The sequence below is a fragment of the Microplitis mediator genome, chromosome 11 (assembly GCF_029852145.1).
Source record: "Microplitis mediator isolate UGA2020A chromosome 11, iyMicMedi2.1, whole genome shotgun sequence".
NCBI classification, from domain to species: domain Eukaryota; kingdom Metazoa; phylum Arthropoda; class Insecta; order Hymenoptera; family Braconidae; genus Microplitis; species Microplitis mediator.
Genome location: NC_079979.1, coordinates 16,596,491 through 16,616,164, shown reverse-complemented (window position 1 = coordinate 16,616,164; position 19,674 = coordinate 16,596,491). Strand labels below are relative to the sequence as shown.

Genomic DNA, 19,674 nt, shown 5'->3' with positions numbered 1-19,674 from the left:
TCGAGTGCCTTGAAGAAAAAAATTTATATCAACGTAATAATTTTACATCATACATATTATTAATATTATTATTTATAAATTAAATTATTATCAATAATTATATAAATTTAATTTTTATCTCGGACATAAACTAACTGTTACCCTGATTAAATTTAACGGAATAACCACCGGTTGATGGATCTTTGTCTAGTTGGAAATTATTTGTTGACAATCCGAAAGGTTTCAAAATCATGTTCCCGAGATCTTTGAGCTTGCCAAGCATTTCCTCTTTTAATTTCTCGTTCTTCTCTTCAATCAACGGAGGTAATCTCTGTAAATTTGAATGAAAAAGATAAATAATTATTTTATTTGGCAGGAAATTAAATTTAAATGTCTAATTAAAATAATTACTCGAACTGCATGTTGTGCTTCGGAGTTCCCGGGATCAAGTTCTATTATTTTTTTGTAATCAGCTAGTGATTGGTCTAGATTGTCTGTTTGTTCATTCAACTGTGCACGTCTCAAATAAGCTTTGAGATAAGAAGGATTCAGCTCAATAGCTTTGCTGCAGTCTTTTATGGCTGATTCTTTGTCCTGATTCAAAAAATTTATTATTGAAACTAGAATAATTACAGTACAGATAAATAATTAAATAAATTTTTTATATCCTGCATTGAAACTGAATTGAAATTCAAAGTTTAAATCCAGGTAATTATGAAAAATATTAAATGGCGCGGGATAAAACACAATTTCAAACTTCATAGGATACCAGTAGACCTCATCCTGGTCTGAAATCATCTTGTTTTATCTTTTGCCACACAATACTATCTTGATAATTATTTTGATGACAAGGACGGAAATCTACAACCGAAATAAAATGTCACGTTGACTGCAAAAGATGGTGCAGCCCCTGATTAAAAACTCTGATTGAATCGAATTGAAACTCAATTGTATTTCTATCAGTTTCAATCGGAATTGCTCGGGAACTTCACAAGTTTCCGATTAAATTTCAATCGAAATTTATCGGAAAATAATAATTTTTGTTTCCGATCAACTTTTCAATTTCTGATTAATTTTCAATCGGATTCATTCGGAACTTTCCGATTAAAACTCATTGAGTCAATCGGAAATGTCCGATTAGAATTTTCCAATCGGAGTTTTTGATCAGAAAAATAGCTGACGATAACTTGTAATAATTTTAGAATTTAAATTTCGCTTATTCAAATTGTTTTTCCGCAATTTTCGGATTCAATTCGCATTCCTATTACGGCTGTAAATTTACGTCAACTTGTAGGTTGTAGACAAAATATCCCCGGACTAAGTACTCGATAGATAAAATATCCCCGACAAAATGTCTTATAATGTAAATACTTTTCATATAAATAGTACGATACCCTTTTATCAGATATGTTTAATATATTTGCACATAAAATTTGAGTGTGATATTAAAAATAGATCAACACATATGCTTGGAATGGTACGGTACCCGTTTATCAAAAACCATTAATTATTTTTTTACCTAAAATATATTTTTCTGAATAAGATTTATCGACAGGATATTTTATCACGAATTTTATGTCACTTGAATATTTAGTCCGGGGAAGTTTTGTCTATCGGATATTTTGTCGCGGATATTTTATTCGCGAACTACAAGTCGTCCTACCCACTTGTAGTTCATGTCGGACTCATATTAAGTCAAACTTGACAACTTTTTGAAAATAAAGTGTACCCTGATTAAACAACTGAATTAAAAATTTTAATTCTGTTATATTTTGTCAAATTCTGCAAAACAGAATTCAACTGAATTGAAAATTTGAATTTGAATTAAACAGAATAAAACCGATTTAAAAATTTCAAATTCGTTTTAATTCAGTTTAATTCGGATTGAGAACCAGAAATTGGAGAATTATTTTCGAATTAATCAGAATTAAACCGAATAGAATTATTTAAATTCGTTTTAATTTGGACAAATTCTGGTTTTCCTGCCGTATTAGACAGAATTCATTTTTAAGTTAGGTACCGAATTAACAGAATTTATCTGAATTAAATAGAATTAAAAATTTAGTTCTGTTTAATTCGATCGAATTCAGTTGTTTAATTAGGGTTGCTATTAGGATATTTAAAATAATGATCCTGAAGTTAGCCGCCGTCTAATAATTTTTGGATTTTTTAAAAAACGAAAAATTATCAAAAAAAAAATATTTAAAAAAATTGCACTATAGTCTTTTTAATTTTCTACAGGTGCATTTTTCAGTTTCTTTTTTTTTCAAATTCAATTGTTCAAAATAAAATCCTAAAATTTTTAATTGTCTGCTAACTTCAAGATCATTTAAAATAATAAAATATTACATCGTCTTTAGCTTTTGCTGCTGCTCTATTAGCATACAAAATAGCGCGATCCTCTGGATAAGCTAGTGGACAAGTTTGGAGAGCTTGTGTGTATTTTACCATCGCATCATTATAATTTGATGACTTAAATAAATTATTTCCTTCATTTTTCAAAGCTTCAGCTTCAGCTTTCAAGTTCTATAAGCAAAAAAACAATCAATTAAATTTAACAATTAAATTACAAACAAATAATTAAACTGACAAAAACTAATTACCTCTTTCTCTTCATCTGTCAAATCAATCTCACGATCCTTCAATCTTTCCTCGTCAACGAAATCTTTTTCCGGAGGTTTTGCGCCGCACTTGTCTTCAGAATCGGAGTCGTGATCCTTTGAACCAGGATTTGATTCCGTGTTATCAAGACTCGCTCCTTGATTACTTTTATCGTTTTCTTCAGCTCTGATGCATGAAGTTTCTAAATCTTTTGTCAATTCATCAATAATCGCTTCATTTGACGGTATGTTGTCTTTATCTTTGTCCATTGTTATTATTTATTAAAATGACACGATATTATTGAAGCTCGATAGGTTACGTTGACATGTAAAGTATTCAAACAATTGATTACTTGATTAATTATTCTATTTTTATTTAAATAAACGCCAAATAATTATTTGTAATTAGTTAAGTGTGGAATTATTAAATTAATGTCAATTAAATTTTATTATATTTGTGCATTTGACGTACACATAAAACTTTTCTCACGACTGTCTGTTGACAACTTTTTTTCTTCATGGGTAAAACAGATTTAAAAAAAAATTCAATTAAAATTCATTATTAATTGTCATATAAAAATACTTTGTATTCAAAAAATTACGATCATAATTATAATTAATTTTTTTAGCGGGATTTTAAATAAATTTAAAGTCCCGGTAAAAAAAATTCAAATTTTCAGAAATTATTTTTGAACGGGAGTTTAGGAAAACAATAAAATTCAATTGATATATTTTTTGTCATATATAATAAATTTGTTATTTAAAAAATTACTAATCATAATTATAATAAATATTCATTAAAAATTAAATGAATGAAAAACTCCCGCTAAAAAAATTCAAATTTCTAGGAACTATTTCTAGATGAATTATTATTAAATGGAACAGAGTTTAGGAAAAAATAAAATTCAATAAATAAATTTTTTGTTTATTTTATTTAACTGTCGAAAGCCCAATCTAAAATTTCATTCTGTGTGGATACTGACTACTTCTAAGTCCGAACATTGCAGACAAGTATGTAAACAACATTTTCTTGTCTGCATGCGATTTGATGGAATCAATAACCATCTTATCGACAATTTTCTGATCAGCTTTACGCTGTTCACTGGCTGTGTACTCCACAGCCTTTTTGGTGAAGATATCACCTTCTTCTTTCTTTGCGCGTTTTTCGCGCTTTCGCTTGAAATAGTCGTCATCATATTTCTCCAAATCTTTGACAGCTCCCATGTCCAAGCGAGTAGACGTGGCGATGACATAGTTCTGGCTTACCCTTCGCATGGGGCAAGCGTTGATCAAGAATGGGCCTAGAAAAACAATAATAAGTAATTAAATTAACAATATCAATAACAATTATTACGCTTGCAAAACATTTGAGTATTGACTCAATTAAATAAAAAATAAATATAAAAATTCAAACTTACCAGTAACTAAAAGCAATCCGCTTTTCAGCACTTTTAGGAGGACAACGCGTTTGCCCTTGTGACGTCCGGCTAATAGAATTAAAATAGTTCCAGGAACGAGCGATGGTCGCACGAACCGTGTGTGATCCCTAAAGCACTTTTTGGAGTGATGTACGGTTACAGGGTCGACAGTGGGGTAATTCGCACGTCGCTTTAAAAGACGTACGACTCGAGTTCCTCCATTCTTATCACCATTGATTTTTTTCTCAATGGTTACAGGTTTCTTAGGTTTGACCTGTAATTTAAAATTACCAATACATAAATTTACATTCAAATAATAAACACATAACATATATATTTTCAATTAGAGACAAGTGAAATTAATTGAACTTACAGTTTTAGGTGTTTTCTTGTCTAAAAATTTGTAGACAGCCTTCTTGTGGAACATACGTGTTCGGCTGAATCGGTAAACGCCATTACCAAGATCGTAATTTCTTGGCTTGCCTGCTTTCTTTGCTGGGGTAGCAGAAGCCGCTGGCTTTGCTGGTGTTTTTACTTTAGCATCTGCCATCTAAAAAACATAAAAACAATCATCAATCAAACACTCACTTAACCCTTCTGTCCAACATCAAATGAAGATTAGGATAATTATGTTAATTAAAGAAAAAAAAGTAGATTACAGTTAATTATCACAAGAAATAATGAAGAGTGATAACCGTTTTTTGAAAAAGTTAAATTATTTTAAATTGAAAATATTCAAATAAACAAAAAAAAAAGTCAGTGTCAGACAATCGCGTTGTCGTAAAATCACTCAGTGCGAAAAAATTAGCAATAAAAAACAAAAATACTTTAATAATATTATAAAATAATTATTTACGTTTAAATATAAATAGTTTTTTTTATTATTGTTAATTAATTTAGTAAAGGATTCGTTGGATTATTTTATAAAAATATCACGAGCTTTGCTTACCACGAGTGTACCGATGAAAAGAGAGAGTGAACGTAAGTTTGGTTATGAAATGACACCAGCTCCAGGACTGACAGAAAATTTAAATCCCTATAGGTGTCGGTAACAAAGAAATCATGGGAGCGGTGGCGTCCTGTGTATTTCCTAGATAATTTATTTTTCCCTGAAAACTCTGAAAATTCCGGAGTGTGAATGTAGCAGATGAGAAAATTTATAGATTTTAAAAATTGAATAAATATTGAAATTTAAAGAAAAGCGCGCACTGATTTTTAAATTATTTAAATACGAATTTTAAAATTTTTATTTTACTTACATTTTATTCATTTAAAGATTTAAAAAAGTGACATTTATCTGCTACATTCACACTCGTAACTTTTGTACTCAAAATAGTAAATGGTAAATTTTTAACTGCATATGGTCTAGTCAACATGTGCCTTTTAGGTCAAAATTTTTTATTCGCCTCGGAAAATTATGATTGAGGTGTCATTCGATTCGTCATCGCATCTAGAAACTTTTTGAAAAATTTGGAGTGGGGCTTGCAAAAATTACAAAAGTTATAAACAATTTAGTAAAAAAAAAAAGGGTTTTGTTTTTTGCGAATATCTCAAAAAGTATTCAAAATTTTTGGAATTTGAAAAAATATCCAAAAAGAGGGAGAAATTTCCTAAAAAAAAGTCCTGCCTCCTAGGACCAATATTTATAATTTTTCTAGGGGGTTGAAAATACGGCCGAAAACGGGAACTCTCGCTCCCGAGACCTTTAATAAAAAAATATTATTTAAACTTATTAAATATAAAAATTAAGAAATAAAAAAAATTCAGGCACCTACAGGATAGATCAATGAACAATAATCCGGCGATCAAAAATTTTTATTGCGATTGTTCAATTAGTTATCCATTAATTTATTAACAATTTTTTGTAGCACGAACATCAACATTGAAAGTGCGTTAATTATTAAACTATTAATTTTGGTTTTTTTTCCTTTCATGGAGGTATTTTACAAAGACTATAGAATAGATTACTGTTGGAAAAATTAAAAAATTGTTAATTTTCACTTTGTTATTAACAATTTACTTAAGTCAAAAATTATCAACCTCGATTAAACATTGAAAAAAATATTTTTTTCATTATATTGCTATTGGTCCGTTTTCTTATGATCATAAGCTACTTAAAAATGATTTTCAATCATTTTTATCCCATATTGTTTAAAAAATTGTTATAAACAAATGCGTTGTTTATAAGATAATCAAAAAATTTTTTTTCATAACATAATCTTTGATGAAAACTATGATTTAAAAAAAAAAAACCATTTTTAAAAAAAATTTTTTTAAAGCAGAGTTTTTGGTATTTTTTAGATTTTTTATGGGAGAATTTTGGAAAAGTTAATATTTTTGACACGTATTATAATGCGCAAATCATTATAATGACATTATAATATTTTTCTACCTGGGTGTAATTCTCTTGTTGGCAAAACTTTCCCAAAATATTCAAAACAATTAAGGGATTATTTTGCTGGGCCTAAACTACAAACAATAGGGCGAGACTTCATGGCAGCAACAGTCCTGGGGAAAATAAAGCTGCAGTGACGTCAAAATCCGTATGGGCCCACTCATTTGAGAGGGGATGAAAGCGAGTGATAATCAGCACATTCAAGCATTCGGACATTAGATTATTCCGAGCGTGGTAACCAACTTGTACGTTGGTTATTTTATAAAGTTACGATATTTTATAAAGTTCGTCTTTTTATTTTGTCTAAAGTATGCGAATAAAATAATACAGTTTTACTCAAATTAAATGAGTTAATTTTATTTACATATGTACAATTTTAACTCCGAATAAAATATTATAACCTAATTCGAATTTAAATAGTGATATCGCGCGCTTTTAAATTCTACATTTCTCCGCGAGCTGAACGCCTCCAGTTCCGAAGAGCGAATTAAAAGAACATATTCACGCTATAGTTAACAAGAGAGAACGCAATAACAATAAACATTTTTTTTTTAACTTAACATCGTGGTAACTCTGACACGACTCCAATATGGCGAATGTGAGGGACAGTGATACATCGTTGTGGCTTCATAACAAATTGGGAATATCAAACGATAGTTGGACTGGAAGTTCTATCTGTTCTCAATTAAACGCTGAAGTTTTACGCAACATAAAGGAATGTTTTGCTGAATTACAAACCCAAGTAAAACTTAAATTATTGCTTTCGTTTTTTCACATACCAAGACGCAATGTTGAAGAGGTAAAATTTTTTATCAAGTTTATTTTTTTTTTAATTATTTATTTATTATGGTGATTTAATTATTTAAATATATTGTTATTCATTAACTAATTAATTTAGTAATCAATTTGTATTGCGTAGGTAATAATGCGTAGATAAGTAAATTATGTGGAGCAGTAATTGCTTTAAAAACATTGACGTCAACGCCATCTACTAATGGCGGGCTTTTTTTATAAATATTGAATTTAACAACAACTTTATGGCATAAATATTTGTCTTGAAAGGACGAGACAAATTTTATTTGGTCGCAAAGTCAAGTTTTTTTTTAATAAATGAGATGTACAGATGCTGGTTCTAGAAGTCATAGAAAATTTGTGTGTTTTTTTGTCTCAGAAGTATCACGAATGTTTGCCCGCGGACATCTAATTCGCGGCTTTATAATTTTTATTTATTTATTTAACGCCAATCGGCAAAGTACAATAACAATTTATGATCCTGAAGTTAGCAGACATTTAAAAATTTTTGAATTTTTGTTTTTCAACAAATTAATTGCAAAAAAATAAAATAAAAATATGTACATGTAGAAAATTAAAAAAACTACAGGTGCAATTTTTTCAAATATTTTTTTTTTTATGGTTTAGCGTCTAAAAAAAAATCCAAAAATTATTAGACGCCTGCTAACTTCAGTGTCTTTAAGAATTTACATAGAATATGAAAGGAGAGTAACAGGCGAAATAACGCTTTAAGCGATGGATTGTAATATAGATATACAAAGATGATGAAGACAAAAAGATTGCACGTGGAGAAGTTCGTAGTTAGTCGTTGTATTCCAGCACCAGCTTTTTGACAGACTTCCGAAAGGATGGGTAGGGACAACCAAAGAAGTTCACATCCGAGCTGATAGCATTGACCGACTTAGATATTCTGTTGATAGGCCCAAAACGGAAAGAGTTTTTAGAAGATTTTGTAGTATTTAGCAGCCGGCTATGTCGTAGGCCCGTTTTGGGGCAGATAAATTCAAAGCATTCAAGTATAATAATTTATTTACTTTATTTACTCATTTAATTTTTTCATTAACATTGCAAGCGTTGGTCTGTTGACATACTATTGTAATTACAAAGACACAAAATCTTTGAAAATACGTCGCGGATTTAACGTCTGCGGATGGAACATTAGGGAACGTCTTAGAAAAGTCATTTCAAATGAAAAAGAGTTTAGATGATTTAGTTAACAATTATTTGCAATTTAATTTTTGTCGTTACTTGTGTCAAATTTTTTAAGCAGACGTTTTTTCAGAGACAAAAATTTCTGATTTTGTCAACAATTTGGTGCCCTGATAGGTCAAAACACAGCTTCAAGACTACTGTCTAGTCCAAGGAGCACAGAGACAACTTTGAGATGTTTTTTAAAAGGACAAGTTTTATTTTGCCGAGTCGGCTGCCCAATTTCAAAACAGTAACTGACAAATAAAATTTTTTAAATTTGAATTGAACCATGTCCACAAGACTACTGGAAATAAAAATACTAAAGAATTGATTTTAAAAAATTTTTTTCTTACTGTGTTGTGAAATTGGGCAGCCGGAATTTTTTTTTATATAAATAAGAGATACAGATGCTGGGTCTAGAAGTCGTAAGAAATTTGACTTCTATTTCTCGTCTTAAAAATTCGTTTCGATGATTTAATTGACAACTATTTGTAATTTACTGTTTGACGTCACTTGTGTCAAGTTTTTCAATCAGACATTTTTGTGGTGACAAAAATTTCTGATTGTTTTGTCAACATTTTGGTGTCTGATAAGTCAAAAAACTGCCATCTTGTTGATGTCACTTGGGTTGTAAGAAAAATGACAACTTAATTTATTTAAATATCATAATTTTTTGAATTTTAGTGGAGAAATGAATTGGAGGAAGTTATTGAAATTGCATCAGTGGACAGCGACTTGTGGGTTTCGATGTTATCCGAAGCGATGAAAACGTTGCCAGCGACTGGATCGTTGAATACAGATATATCAGACTTGGATGAACATCGTCCTATATTTGGTGAACTGGTAAACGATCTCAGAAAGTTATTGAAAAAACAAAATGACTTGACTATGCTACCATTGGAATGTCATTACCTCAACAAAACAGCTTTGACATCAGTAGTCGGTCAGCAACCAGCGCCAACAAAACATTTCACACTGAAAAGAAAACCCAAAAGTGCTGCATTGAGAGCTGAACTGGTACAGAAGAGTGTCGATGCCGCGAATAACATGAAAAAAAGTACAGCACCAACGGTACCAGTGCGCAGTCGAGGAATGCCAAGAAAAATGACAGACACGACTCCTCTTAAAGGAATTCCAAGTCGAGTACCATCCGGTGGGTTCAGATCTCCAGCATTGACACCTTCCTCAATGTACACCAGGACACCTATCAGCAGTAGGATCCGCAAAGACGGTGGTATAAAATTGCTGGATATAAATGAACAGCCTCTGGGTTACGCGCAGGCTAAAAAACGCAAGCGAATGCTAGAACTCGAAGAGCAACAGAAAAAAGTTGCAGAAGCACAAACTGCGGCAGTCGCTGCAGCAACTCCAGCGCCTGCAGAAGCTCCGACGACGCCAGAGTATGCTCAGGGTCTTGCTCCAATAAACCCACCAGCTACTCCAGCTGCCACTACAGCTACCACCCAATCTTACGCTCCTCCTACTACTCCAGTTGCTGTTCCAGCACCGACTACACCCACTACCCGTAAGTGTTAATTAATTACTTCAAGTAATTAATTTTATAATATTAATATTAATACTGATATTAATTTTCTTTTAGCAACGACTCCAACAATACCAGCAGCACCCAGTACAAGTGTACCCGTACCAGCTCCGCCGACAATTGTTACCGCAGAAGCGGCTCCAGCCAGCGTCCAAGCTGTCAGACCCGCGCCAACAGTCACACAAATTCGTATTCAAACTACAGCACAACCTGCCAATGCTACTGCTAATACAAGAAAAGGATTATCGCTTACTGTTAGTATTTTTATTGTAATTTTAAGAAGACTAATTATAATTATTAGGTGGTCGTTAAAAATTAAATTTTCTCAGGCGCCCCATAAAAAGTTTCTTTTTAGTGAAAAAATATGTGGGGAATTTGGTTTTTTTTTTAAGTAAAAAGAACACGTGCCGAAGGACGATCAAAGTTCATTTTTCGATACAGTCGCGGTTTTTTTTAAATATCTCATGAAATATGCAGATTAATGAAAAAAGTCATAGGAACAATTTTGTAGGAAATTAAATTCTTGACAAAAAAGGTCATATTCATTTTTTTTATATAATGTGTATTTATGAAGACATTTTAAAAAAACTTTTTTAGATTTTATCAATTGAGCATTTTAAGGATAACGAATGTCAAAAATATCTTCATAAATACACATTTTATCAAAAAAATGAATAAAACCTTTTTTGTTAAGAATTTAATTTCCTACAAAATTGTTCCTATGATTTTTTCCTTTAATCTGCATATTTCATGAGATATTTAAAAAAAAACCGCGATCGCATTGAAAAGTGAACTTTGATCGTCCTGCGGCACGTGTTCTTTTTACTTAAAAAAAAAAACCAAATTCCCCAGGTATTTTTTCACTAAAAAGAAGCTTTTTATGGGGCGGCTGAGAAAATTAAATTTTTAATGACCACTCTTACAATTATTAATAATTAATTATTTAATTACAGCGAGAACAAATGTTGGAAGCACAAGAAATGTTCCGGACAGCAAACAAAGTTACGAGGCCCGAAAAAGCTCTCATATTGGGATTCATGGCTGGCGCGAGAACAAACCCTTGTCCGAAATTAGGTAACATTGTAACCGTGATGTTGTCCGAAAATGTTGAAGACGTGGTACAGCCTGACGGCACCACAGTATCGATGCTCGTTGAAACCCATTTCCAAATGAATTATACCAACGGTGAGTGGAAAAGAATAAAAAAAAATCGACGTGTTGTCACTGAGGATTCCGTGAGCTCGAATACGCCAGCAGCGACTGCCACTGCCGCTTCTAATTAATTTTTTATTTTACCGCCTAAATTTTTTTGAATTAAAAATTCGTACGTCGTTGATATTTTCGGCTCCATTTTAAAATTTTTTCGCACTTTTAAACTCGTGGCTTAAGTGCCTGTGGAATCGTGTCAGTACTTTATATATATTTTAAAAATCTCATTTAATTAAATCGTTTATTGAAACACGAATCCGTTGATATCGAAGGTAGATAGGAAATTAAAATATAATAGTTTAGAAATAGTTTATATTTAAGATTTACAAAGCTGATGATCTTGAAGATGTCGCAATAATTAAGATTTAATGAAATAATTATTGTATTACGAATAATTAATTAATCAATTAATTAATAATACATATGTATATTTATAGTAAATAACAGAATATAAAATATAATACTTAAAATATTATTAGGTAAAAGAAAAAAAATATATGTAACTAAATTACCTGATAAATTAGAGTGCAAATAATTAATATGTATGATGGCAAAATTATAATTGTTTTACTTGTGTAAAATTTCGTACTGTAACTTTTCTCAGTGGGATCGCGTGTCCCGCATTGACGGTGGCCTAGTGTTTTTTTTCGCTTCGTATGTACATAACCAGGTATTGATAAACTAGGCTCGTTTAATTTACCCGTTGATATTAATTTACTGAAATCTATTTCCAAACGATTGGCTATTGGGCCGCGGAAGTGTAATAAAAATTGTATACAAGCTCCATTGTGAAGTATTTTAGTTTTTCTGCTGTCAATAGACAGCATCCACTCGGGAATGCCCATTACCTTTCTCACATCCTCTAAAAACTGAGCTCTGGAATTTAAATAAAAATAATTATTGTAAATAAATTATATTGTAATTTAAGAATTAATTAAAAATTATGGACTTACACAACAAATCGTGGTGGACGTCGAATGTTCGCGTACTTGACAATATCGTTATCAGGTTCAATGTTAGCGCAAGCGTATCTTTGTGACCCGAAATCTTGATCCAAGATGACGATTGATTTCCCTAGAGCGGAAACTGTTCCTTCTAGAGGAAAGTTCCCGTCTACGAAAACTTTACGTTCTAGTCCGATGTCGATGGGTCCAAGACGGGCTGAGAGATCACCAACATGACAGCGAAATGGCTGGTCGGGTCCACATTCTTGTCTGTAAAGCTCTTCCTGCAATTAAAATTTTTCATTACTACGTGACTGCAGTATTACTGTCACATTTATTAAAGATGATTTGAATTTAATTGTTTATTAAAATATCTACTCTAAAATTTACTATACAATCTGTTGTTTATTTATTTTCCTGAAGATCGGAACGTTTTTTGCGCAACAAAAAGAAAAATCTACTGGATGACTAGATTTCTGAAATGTTTCGCAGAGACGCTGGTATGTCAGCCAAAATCTGAGGCCACCCTCGACCGGAACCAGTCAAATTACATGAAATTTTTTCATTTTCGTTGCGTGAAAAACGTTTTGATCCTCAGGTACATCTTTATTTTTATTATCATTGGACTTTAATAAGACAAATTTTGTCATTGACTCGCAAATTTATTGATTTCGGTGACTGTATAATCATGGAATTCTTGAAAAAAAATCTGCATACGGTCAAATTTTTTTTTATCAGTCTAATATTTTTTTTCCACTGATACCAAATTAAATATGATACTGAAGTTAGTCGACGTCTAATAATTTTTTGATTATTTTCAAAACGATAAATTATAAAAAAAATTGCACTTGTAGTTTTTTGAATTTTCTACATGTGCATATTTTTTTTTGTATTTGATCTATTGAAAAAAAAATTCAAAAATTGTTAATTGTCTGCTAACTTCAGGATCATAATTAAATTTGTTTATTTTTTCTTATTCTCTCTTAATTAAATACTTATATAATAATTATATTTAAAAAAAATTGCACCTATAGTTTTTTAAATTTCCTACATGTGCATATTTTTAATTTAGTTTTTTTTTTAATTAAATTGTAGAAAAAAAATTCGAAAATTGTTAATTGTCTGCTAACTCCAGCATATTAAATAATTCTATCATATATGGCTGGAACAAAATTTCCCTTACTCTCTTAATAATATAGACTGTTATTATTATTTTTAAATCAATAAATTGATATTATTTATAATAATATGAAGGCTTACGTTGAGTGGATCAGCTAATTGGGTAAAATAAGGATTCCAAACGTATCCACCAGCGACGCATCGCGTGTCCTTGGTCTTAACGGTGGCATCCACTCCAACGGGATTGACGTAAATCGCCCAGTTGTGATTTCGTGTCTAAAAATATATAAATATATGTTAAGTTGTTCTAACACTTGTCTAATATATTTTTAATAAACAAAATTCCGCGCTCACAATATTCCGATCGCGTTCCCCCGGATGTCGCAGCTTTACTTCAATGATTGTCTCACTTTGACTGTGATCTTTGTATACCAGCTGGGTCTAGAAATAATTTTTATTAATTAAAATTTCACATAATTAATTAATTAAATTTTTAAAATACAAACCATTCTAATGTATCCGTAAGCGTAACCTTGAGGATGATGGAATGACGCGATAGCTCTCAGCTCTCGAGCTTCTGACGGAGCGTATCCTCTCTCAATCGTCGAGCAAGTCCACCTGACGTCTCTGTCTTTTTTATGAATCACCAAACTTCTGCCTATGATTCCCTCATACCCAAATAGCGGAAGCATCGTATCGTTAAAAGCACCCGAGTACTTTCTTCTGTTATCAAGTGTCCCAAATTTCCCACTTAAATCGCCGATCCCATATTGATCCACTGTCCCTTCCCCCGGTTCATTCGTAGATTTATTTACATTTAATGGATTGAAAATCTCATACAGAGACGTCGCTTCGCATGGAAATTCTAGATCCATTTCAATAGGAGTCATGTGAATGTGATAACCACTTGTTTGACCGTTCAACCCTTCCATCATCACTTCGACATCTGTTACATCGTACTCAGTCTGCTGGATGAACTCGAATTTACCTTTGACGGTCGTCTCTTCTCCATTACCGAACCAATCTTTAGCTACTGCTTTCCTTCTGTACACTCGGCTGATTCTGAAAATAAAAAATAAATAAGTAAATAAAATAATAATTCCTACAAGTTGATTAAATTCTTACATCGTGCAGCCGAGTCTCTCCCCTCGAGCAACTGGTCCATGGTCATCATAAATTACTAAACTTTTGCCTAAAATACTATGCGGCCCCGATAGTGGTAATGACATATCAGTTAAAAGTTTACGAGTTAAATGAGGACCGTCACGTTTTCTACCGGCAATATTCAACATTCCGTGTCTTGTTAAATCACCAAGACGACAGAGAGTTATTTCATTAGTGGAGCAACGCTCTGGATGATTTGAATCCCATTCTATTTTATGAGGATTGTATGGATTTCCAGCACTTAAACATCGCGCTGTCCAATTATAATAATCACGACCTGGTGGGTTGTCATGGATCATCCATCTTTAAAAAAAAAAATAAGTAAGTTATTAAAATAATTATGATACTGAAGTTAACAGACAATTAACAATTTTTGAATTTTTTTTCAACAAAAAATTAGTACATTATACATCAAGGGAAGAAAGTGATATTTCAACCCGGGTGTGTAATTCCCTACCCGAGCCGAAGGCGATTTTTTACCAGAGCTGCACCTGAAGGTTTAAAATCTTTCACCATATCCGCGCCGGAAGTTCGAATTCCTGCCTTGTTTAGAGGGAAGAAAGTCGTTCCTTTCTTTTATCAAGAACCCATACAAAAAATATATATCCGGACAAATCTGCATTTATGAGGCATGTATTTGTTGCATATATATATTTTTGTTCGTATGGGAAACAAATAATTAAAATTAGCGCATACGTGATTCTTTTCACAGAGGCAGCAATTCAAACTTTCAGGTACAGATTTAATGAAAAATTAGGCAATTATACATCCGGATTGGAATATTCTACTTTCCTCCCTAGGTGTGTAATATACTACTGTCTCTGTTTATGGAAAGAATGGCGCATGCGCTAATTTTTGTCATTTCTCTCATAAAAAAGAGCGACTTTCTTCCCTTTTAACAGGGTAGAAATTTAAACTCTCGGCGCGGGAACTATGAAAATTGAAAAAAAACTATAAATGGAATTTAAAAAAACAATTCAAAAATTATTAGATAAGACGTCGGCTAACTTCAGGATTATAAATAATTAAATGAACACATAAATTTACTGACCTATGGTCGGCAGTATTATTAAGCGCGCTGCCATCAGAATGAATTAAATTTTCAATAATAATAGTAGTGTCCATCTCCGGTTCATTTTGAGGCTGTCGAAAGATTATTCTACCAACAATTGGGTACCTAAAGACAGCTTGAGCAGTCAGCATTGGCATCTGTCCAGCGGTTTGAGAAATATGTTGTGATATGGTACCGCAAACCCAAGGAATGATACCTTTATTATCAGTCTCATTATATCTACAATTATTTTAATAAATATTAATATGTAACAACATACTATTATTATTCATATATATTTAACATACTTGTACAACACTAGAGATCTGTGCAAAATACTATGAGCTCCAGACAAAGGTAGAAAAGTATCCCAGTACACGCCGTTTAATTTAGCGCTCCCAGGTAAAATGTCATCGTGATGTGAGCCTTCTTTTCTGCCCTCAAGTTTTCCAGACAGATCTCCAATCCCGTATTGGTCTTGAGTACCTAGACCAGCCGGCGGTATATTTTTTTCATCAATTTTAGATGGATTGTACATAGACTTGGTATTTTTGCACTCATTTTTAACTCCGTCGTTGAACATCAAAGGCTGGTGAGGCAGCTCGTGAATTTTGTATGCCGCTGTTTTAGTTTCGTATCTTAGTCTTGTTTCCAGATCATTTATTGGAGTGAGAGAAACATTCACCCATGTTGGATGGAATCGAGTTTCTTGAGTGAACGTCACTTCGCCTTTTATTCCACGTGAGTTTATCAGACTCCTAAATAATAAATCCATTAATAATAACAGTGATAGTGATAATTAGGGACAAGATTTTTGAAATGAATAGTTCAAATTTTTAATATTGCGGGATAAATATTGGTCTTATGAAAAAAGTTTTTAAACAAAAGTTGTAGGAAATTTAATTTTCTAGAAAAAATGTTTCTTATGATTTTCTTATACGATCAATATTTTCACCGTAATTCAAAAATTAAGACTCATAATGAATGATTCAAAATTTTGTTAATTATGAAAATCTTAATTTTCAAATTACGGCTTTCTTATTAGTCCTAAGAAAAAATTATAAGAGACATTTCTTTTAGATAATTAAATTTCCTACAACTTTTATTTGAAAACTTTTTTTATAAGACCAATATTTTCACCGTAATTCAAAAATTAAGATTCATAATGAATTATTCAAAATTTTGTTAATTATGAAAATCTTAATTTTCAAATTACCGCTTTCTTATTAGTCCTAAGAAAAAATTATAAGAGACATTTTTTTTAGAAAATTAAATTTCCTACAACTTTTATTTGAAAACTTTTTTCATAAGAGCAATATTTTCCCCGTAATATCAAAAATTTCACACCACTAATTATCAATTATTTTTAAATCAACGCAAAAACCCTGGCACTAGTGATAATAAATGTTTAAAAAAAAATAAAATTACTTTGCTATGACAAATTTTTGGTTCTTAATTTTAGCACAAGCAAGAAACGAATCACTGTGAGTTGGATGAAATATAACTAAATAAAGTGAACGATGAGTTCCAAGAAGATCTGCTGGCAGTAGAGATATCACTTGATCTTTATAAGCAGATTTTGATTTCTTATTAGCGTCGACCGCAACTTTTATTTTACCCAACCGAGAATCAATATCTCCGATAGCTTTGCCAACACCTAGATCATCTGGGTCAAAAACTGTCTGAAGAATATCGCAGTCGCTTCTTTCTTTTCCCGTGTCAAAAATATCCGTGACATAAATTTTCCAATTATGTTCTGTGAAATTAACAGTCTGGAGTTTTTGTTCCGAGGTGTGATGCAAGTCAGTATAGATAATAGTGTCTGTGGTTGAATCTCCAGCAGTACCGCCTAGCCATTTAAACCAGACCGTACCCGCAACCGGACCATGGAAACGAGCTTCTGCATTTTTTTCAGCGTTTCTCTCCAAGACATTTATCGATGTGCAAATAGTGCGAGGAGAGTAAGTGTCTCGCAGTACCAATCCCTTGCTCCAAAGACCTTTTTCACCTGTCAAACTTATACCTGGAAGCTCAACAATCATTGACTCGTTTCCTGGCAACGTCAGCGGACCCACCAGTTCCGTCAAGTCAATCAATCTGTCAGCAATCAAAAGTTATTTGATTATTTTTTTTTAAATTTAAATTGTAATTAGAAATGAATTTCTTACGACTCTCCCAGATGTTGGTCAGCGCATCGATCCTCAATTTTTGTATAATCAACTGGAAATCTTGTCACCGACCAGAGCCATTGCTGGTCCGGATACTGAAGAGTTGCATGCAATGCCGTCCTAATTTTAATTTTGTCTTCTGATATTTTTTCAAAACGTATTTCTCCATGGAGGCCACCTGATGATATGTAAGCTGCTAGTCGTAGTCCATTTACGCTGCTCACTATTTTAGACAATTAAAATTAAAATACGAAGGTATAAAAAAAAGAAATTGATTATTTTAAAGTAATTACCAAAAATCGATAATAAAATTAACCACATTTCATATACATTTTAAACTATGTCATTAAATTAACCATGGGGCCTTAGTTGTTTATTTTATACTGACAACTTTCTCCAACACAAGGGACTTATGAATCCTGATCATACTTTCTGAGTAGTGGGAGAAGAGAAGGAGCCTTGAAGTGATTCCGTTATTTCTTCAAGACTTTCAATTATTATATATATGATCGTAAAGTTAACAGACATTTAAGAATTTTCGGATTTTTTTTCGAGAATTCGATTACCAAAAAAATATGCACGTGTGAAAAATTTTAAAAACTATAGGGATAATTTTTAAAAATATTTTTAATGTCCCGGTGTGAAAATTGGAGATTTTAAAAAACAGGGAAGTTATTGGTTTCGGTTTGATTTTTAAAAATCGAGTTTTCGCGCTGTAAAAAAATTAAGGGGTGAACGCAGATTAAATCTGGAGTGAATGTGAAGCGGGACTGTTTATTTATTTAATCTCCTGTGAAATTCACTCTGGAGTAAATGCAGATTTAAATAAAATCCACAATCTTAGATCTCGATGTTTCGAGGAACTAGAAAGCTATCGCTATCCAAAAGTTTCCATAGAATCCAACCCATAACCCATAACAAAATAACGTCTTGATGAGTTCTGAATGCGTTCCTATTTATGATTTGGACGTCTCATCAACATCTTAAAGAAGTCTTTAAGAAGTTCTCAAGATGTCGAATGAGCCACCTAGTGAACTCAGTAAAACGTCTTTAAAAAGAGTTCTTTTTTCTGACTTCGCAAATAAGACCAGTATGAATTTATCATGACGTCTTAAGGAGCTCCTAATTTTGATTTCATAAAGAAGTGACAAAATAAAATATATTTAGACGTCACAAAATTGACGTCTTATTTATGGAGTCTTCAAGAACTCTTAATTAAGAGTTATTAAAAATGACACTTTTAAGAAGTCATTATAAGACTTTTTGAGGACACCTTCAAAAGAGCAGTCATTGATTTAAATTTATGGGAACTTTTGGAAAGACAGTAAAGTTAGCGGACATCTGACAATTTTTGAAACCTTGAAATAATAAAATAAAATGATTATAAAATAAAAATAAAAAAATCCACATTTAGACAATTCAAAAATCAGTACGTGCATTTTTTAAATTTCATTATTTTAATTATTTAAGTTTTTTATATGTAATTTCAAAGTTTTCTTATGTCTGCTGCATTTACACTCATACTTTTGAATAGGAATTTTGACCATTTTCCTACCCTGATTAAACAACTGAATTCAACCGAATTAAAAATTTTAATTCTGTTATATTCTGTCGAATTTTGCAAAACAGAATTCAACTGAATTGAAAATTTGAATTTGAATTGAACAGAATAAAACCGATTTAAAAATTTCAAATTCGTTTTAATTCAGTGTAATTCAGATTCAGAACCAGAAATTGGAGAATTATTTTTTAATTAATCAGAATTAAACCGAATAGAATTATTTAAATTCGTTTTAATTTGGACAAATTCTGGTTTTCCTGCCGAATTAGACAGAATTCATTCTTAAGTTAGGTACCAAATTAACAGAATTTATCTGAATTAAATAGAATTAAAAATTTAATTCTGTTTGATTCGATCGAATTCAGTTGTTTAATCAGGGTATGGACGTCCGTGTGTTTGTGTCACATGTTCACACACTTTTTCTATTGAGCTCCCAAATCGCTCGATTTTTTCTCAAGTTTGATCAAATCTAAATCTCAACTTCTTTCAATTATCGCGAATCGGTCGATTTTTTCCAAAAATATCGTCGGACAAAAACTA

The 19,674-nt window shown here is 31.7% G+C and overlaps 4 protein-coding genes across 4 annotated transcripts; 1 reads left to right on the top strand and 3 right to left on the bottom strand.

Moving 5' to 3' along the window:
* Positions 1-5: 5 nt before the first annotated feature.
* On the bottom strand, positions 6-3,088 carry LOC130677937 (tetratricopeptide repeat protein 1). The gene is made up of 4 exons (XM_057484875.1): positions 2,583-3,088; positions 2,329-2,505; positions 391-573; positions 6-310 (listed from the first exon to the last, which is right to left on the bottom strand). The coding sequence occupies exons 1-4, from the start codon at positions 2,847-2,849 to the stop codon at positions 131-133; spliced, it is 807 nt and encodes a 268-aa protein (XP_057340858.1). The 5' UTR covers positions 2,850-3,088; the 3' UTR covers positions 6-130.
* A 404-nt stretch (positions 3,089-3,492) lies between these two features.
* Positions 3,493-5,080, bottom strand: LOC130677938 (60S ribosomal protein L6). Its single transcript, XM_057484876.1, has 4 exons — positions 4,947-5,080; positions 4,371-4,547; positions 3,998-4,271; positions 3,493-3,880 (listed from the first exon to the last, which is right to left on the bottom strand). The coding sequence occupies exons 2-4, from the start codon at positions 4,545-4,547 to the stop codon at positions 3,534-3,536; spliced, it is 798 nt and encodes a 265-aa protein (XP_057340859.1). The 5' UTR covers positions 4,947-5,080; the 3' UTR covers positions 3,493-3,533.
* Positions 5,081-6,900: 1,820 nt separating this feature from the next.
* On the top strand, positions 6,901-12,087 carry LOC130677936 (negative elongation factor A-like). The gene is made up of 4 exons (XM_057484874.1): positions 6,901-7,191; positions 9,060-9,900; positions 9,976-10,172; positions 10,872-12,087. Exons 1-4 carry the CDS (start codon positions 6,982-6,984, stop codon positions 11,199-11,201), a joined length of 1,578 nt encoding a protein of 525 aa, XP_057340857.1. The 5' UTR covers positions 6,901-6,981; the 3' UTR covers positions 11,202-12,087.
* On the bottom strand, positions 11,112-18,050 carry LOC130677934 (uncharacterized). The gene is made up of 11 exons (XM_057484871.1): positions 17,867-18,050; positions 17,574-17,796; positions 16,834-17,502; positions 15,714-16,163; positions 15,406-15,645; positions 14,316-14,657; positions 13,697-14,252; positions 13,545-13,631; positions 13,332-13,466; positions 12,081-12,355; positions 11,112-12,003 (listed from the first exon to the last, which is right to left on the bottom strand). The coding sequence occupies exons 1-11, from the start codon at positions 17,892-17,894 to the stop codon at positions 11,631-11,633; spliced, it is 3,378 nt and encodes a 1,125-aa protein (XP_057340854.1). The 5' UTR covers positions 17,895-18,050; the 3' UTR covers positions 11,112-11,630.
* Between the last annotated feature and the right edge of the window lie 1,624 nt (positions 18,051-19,674).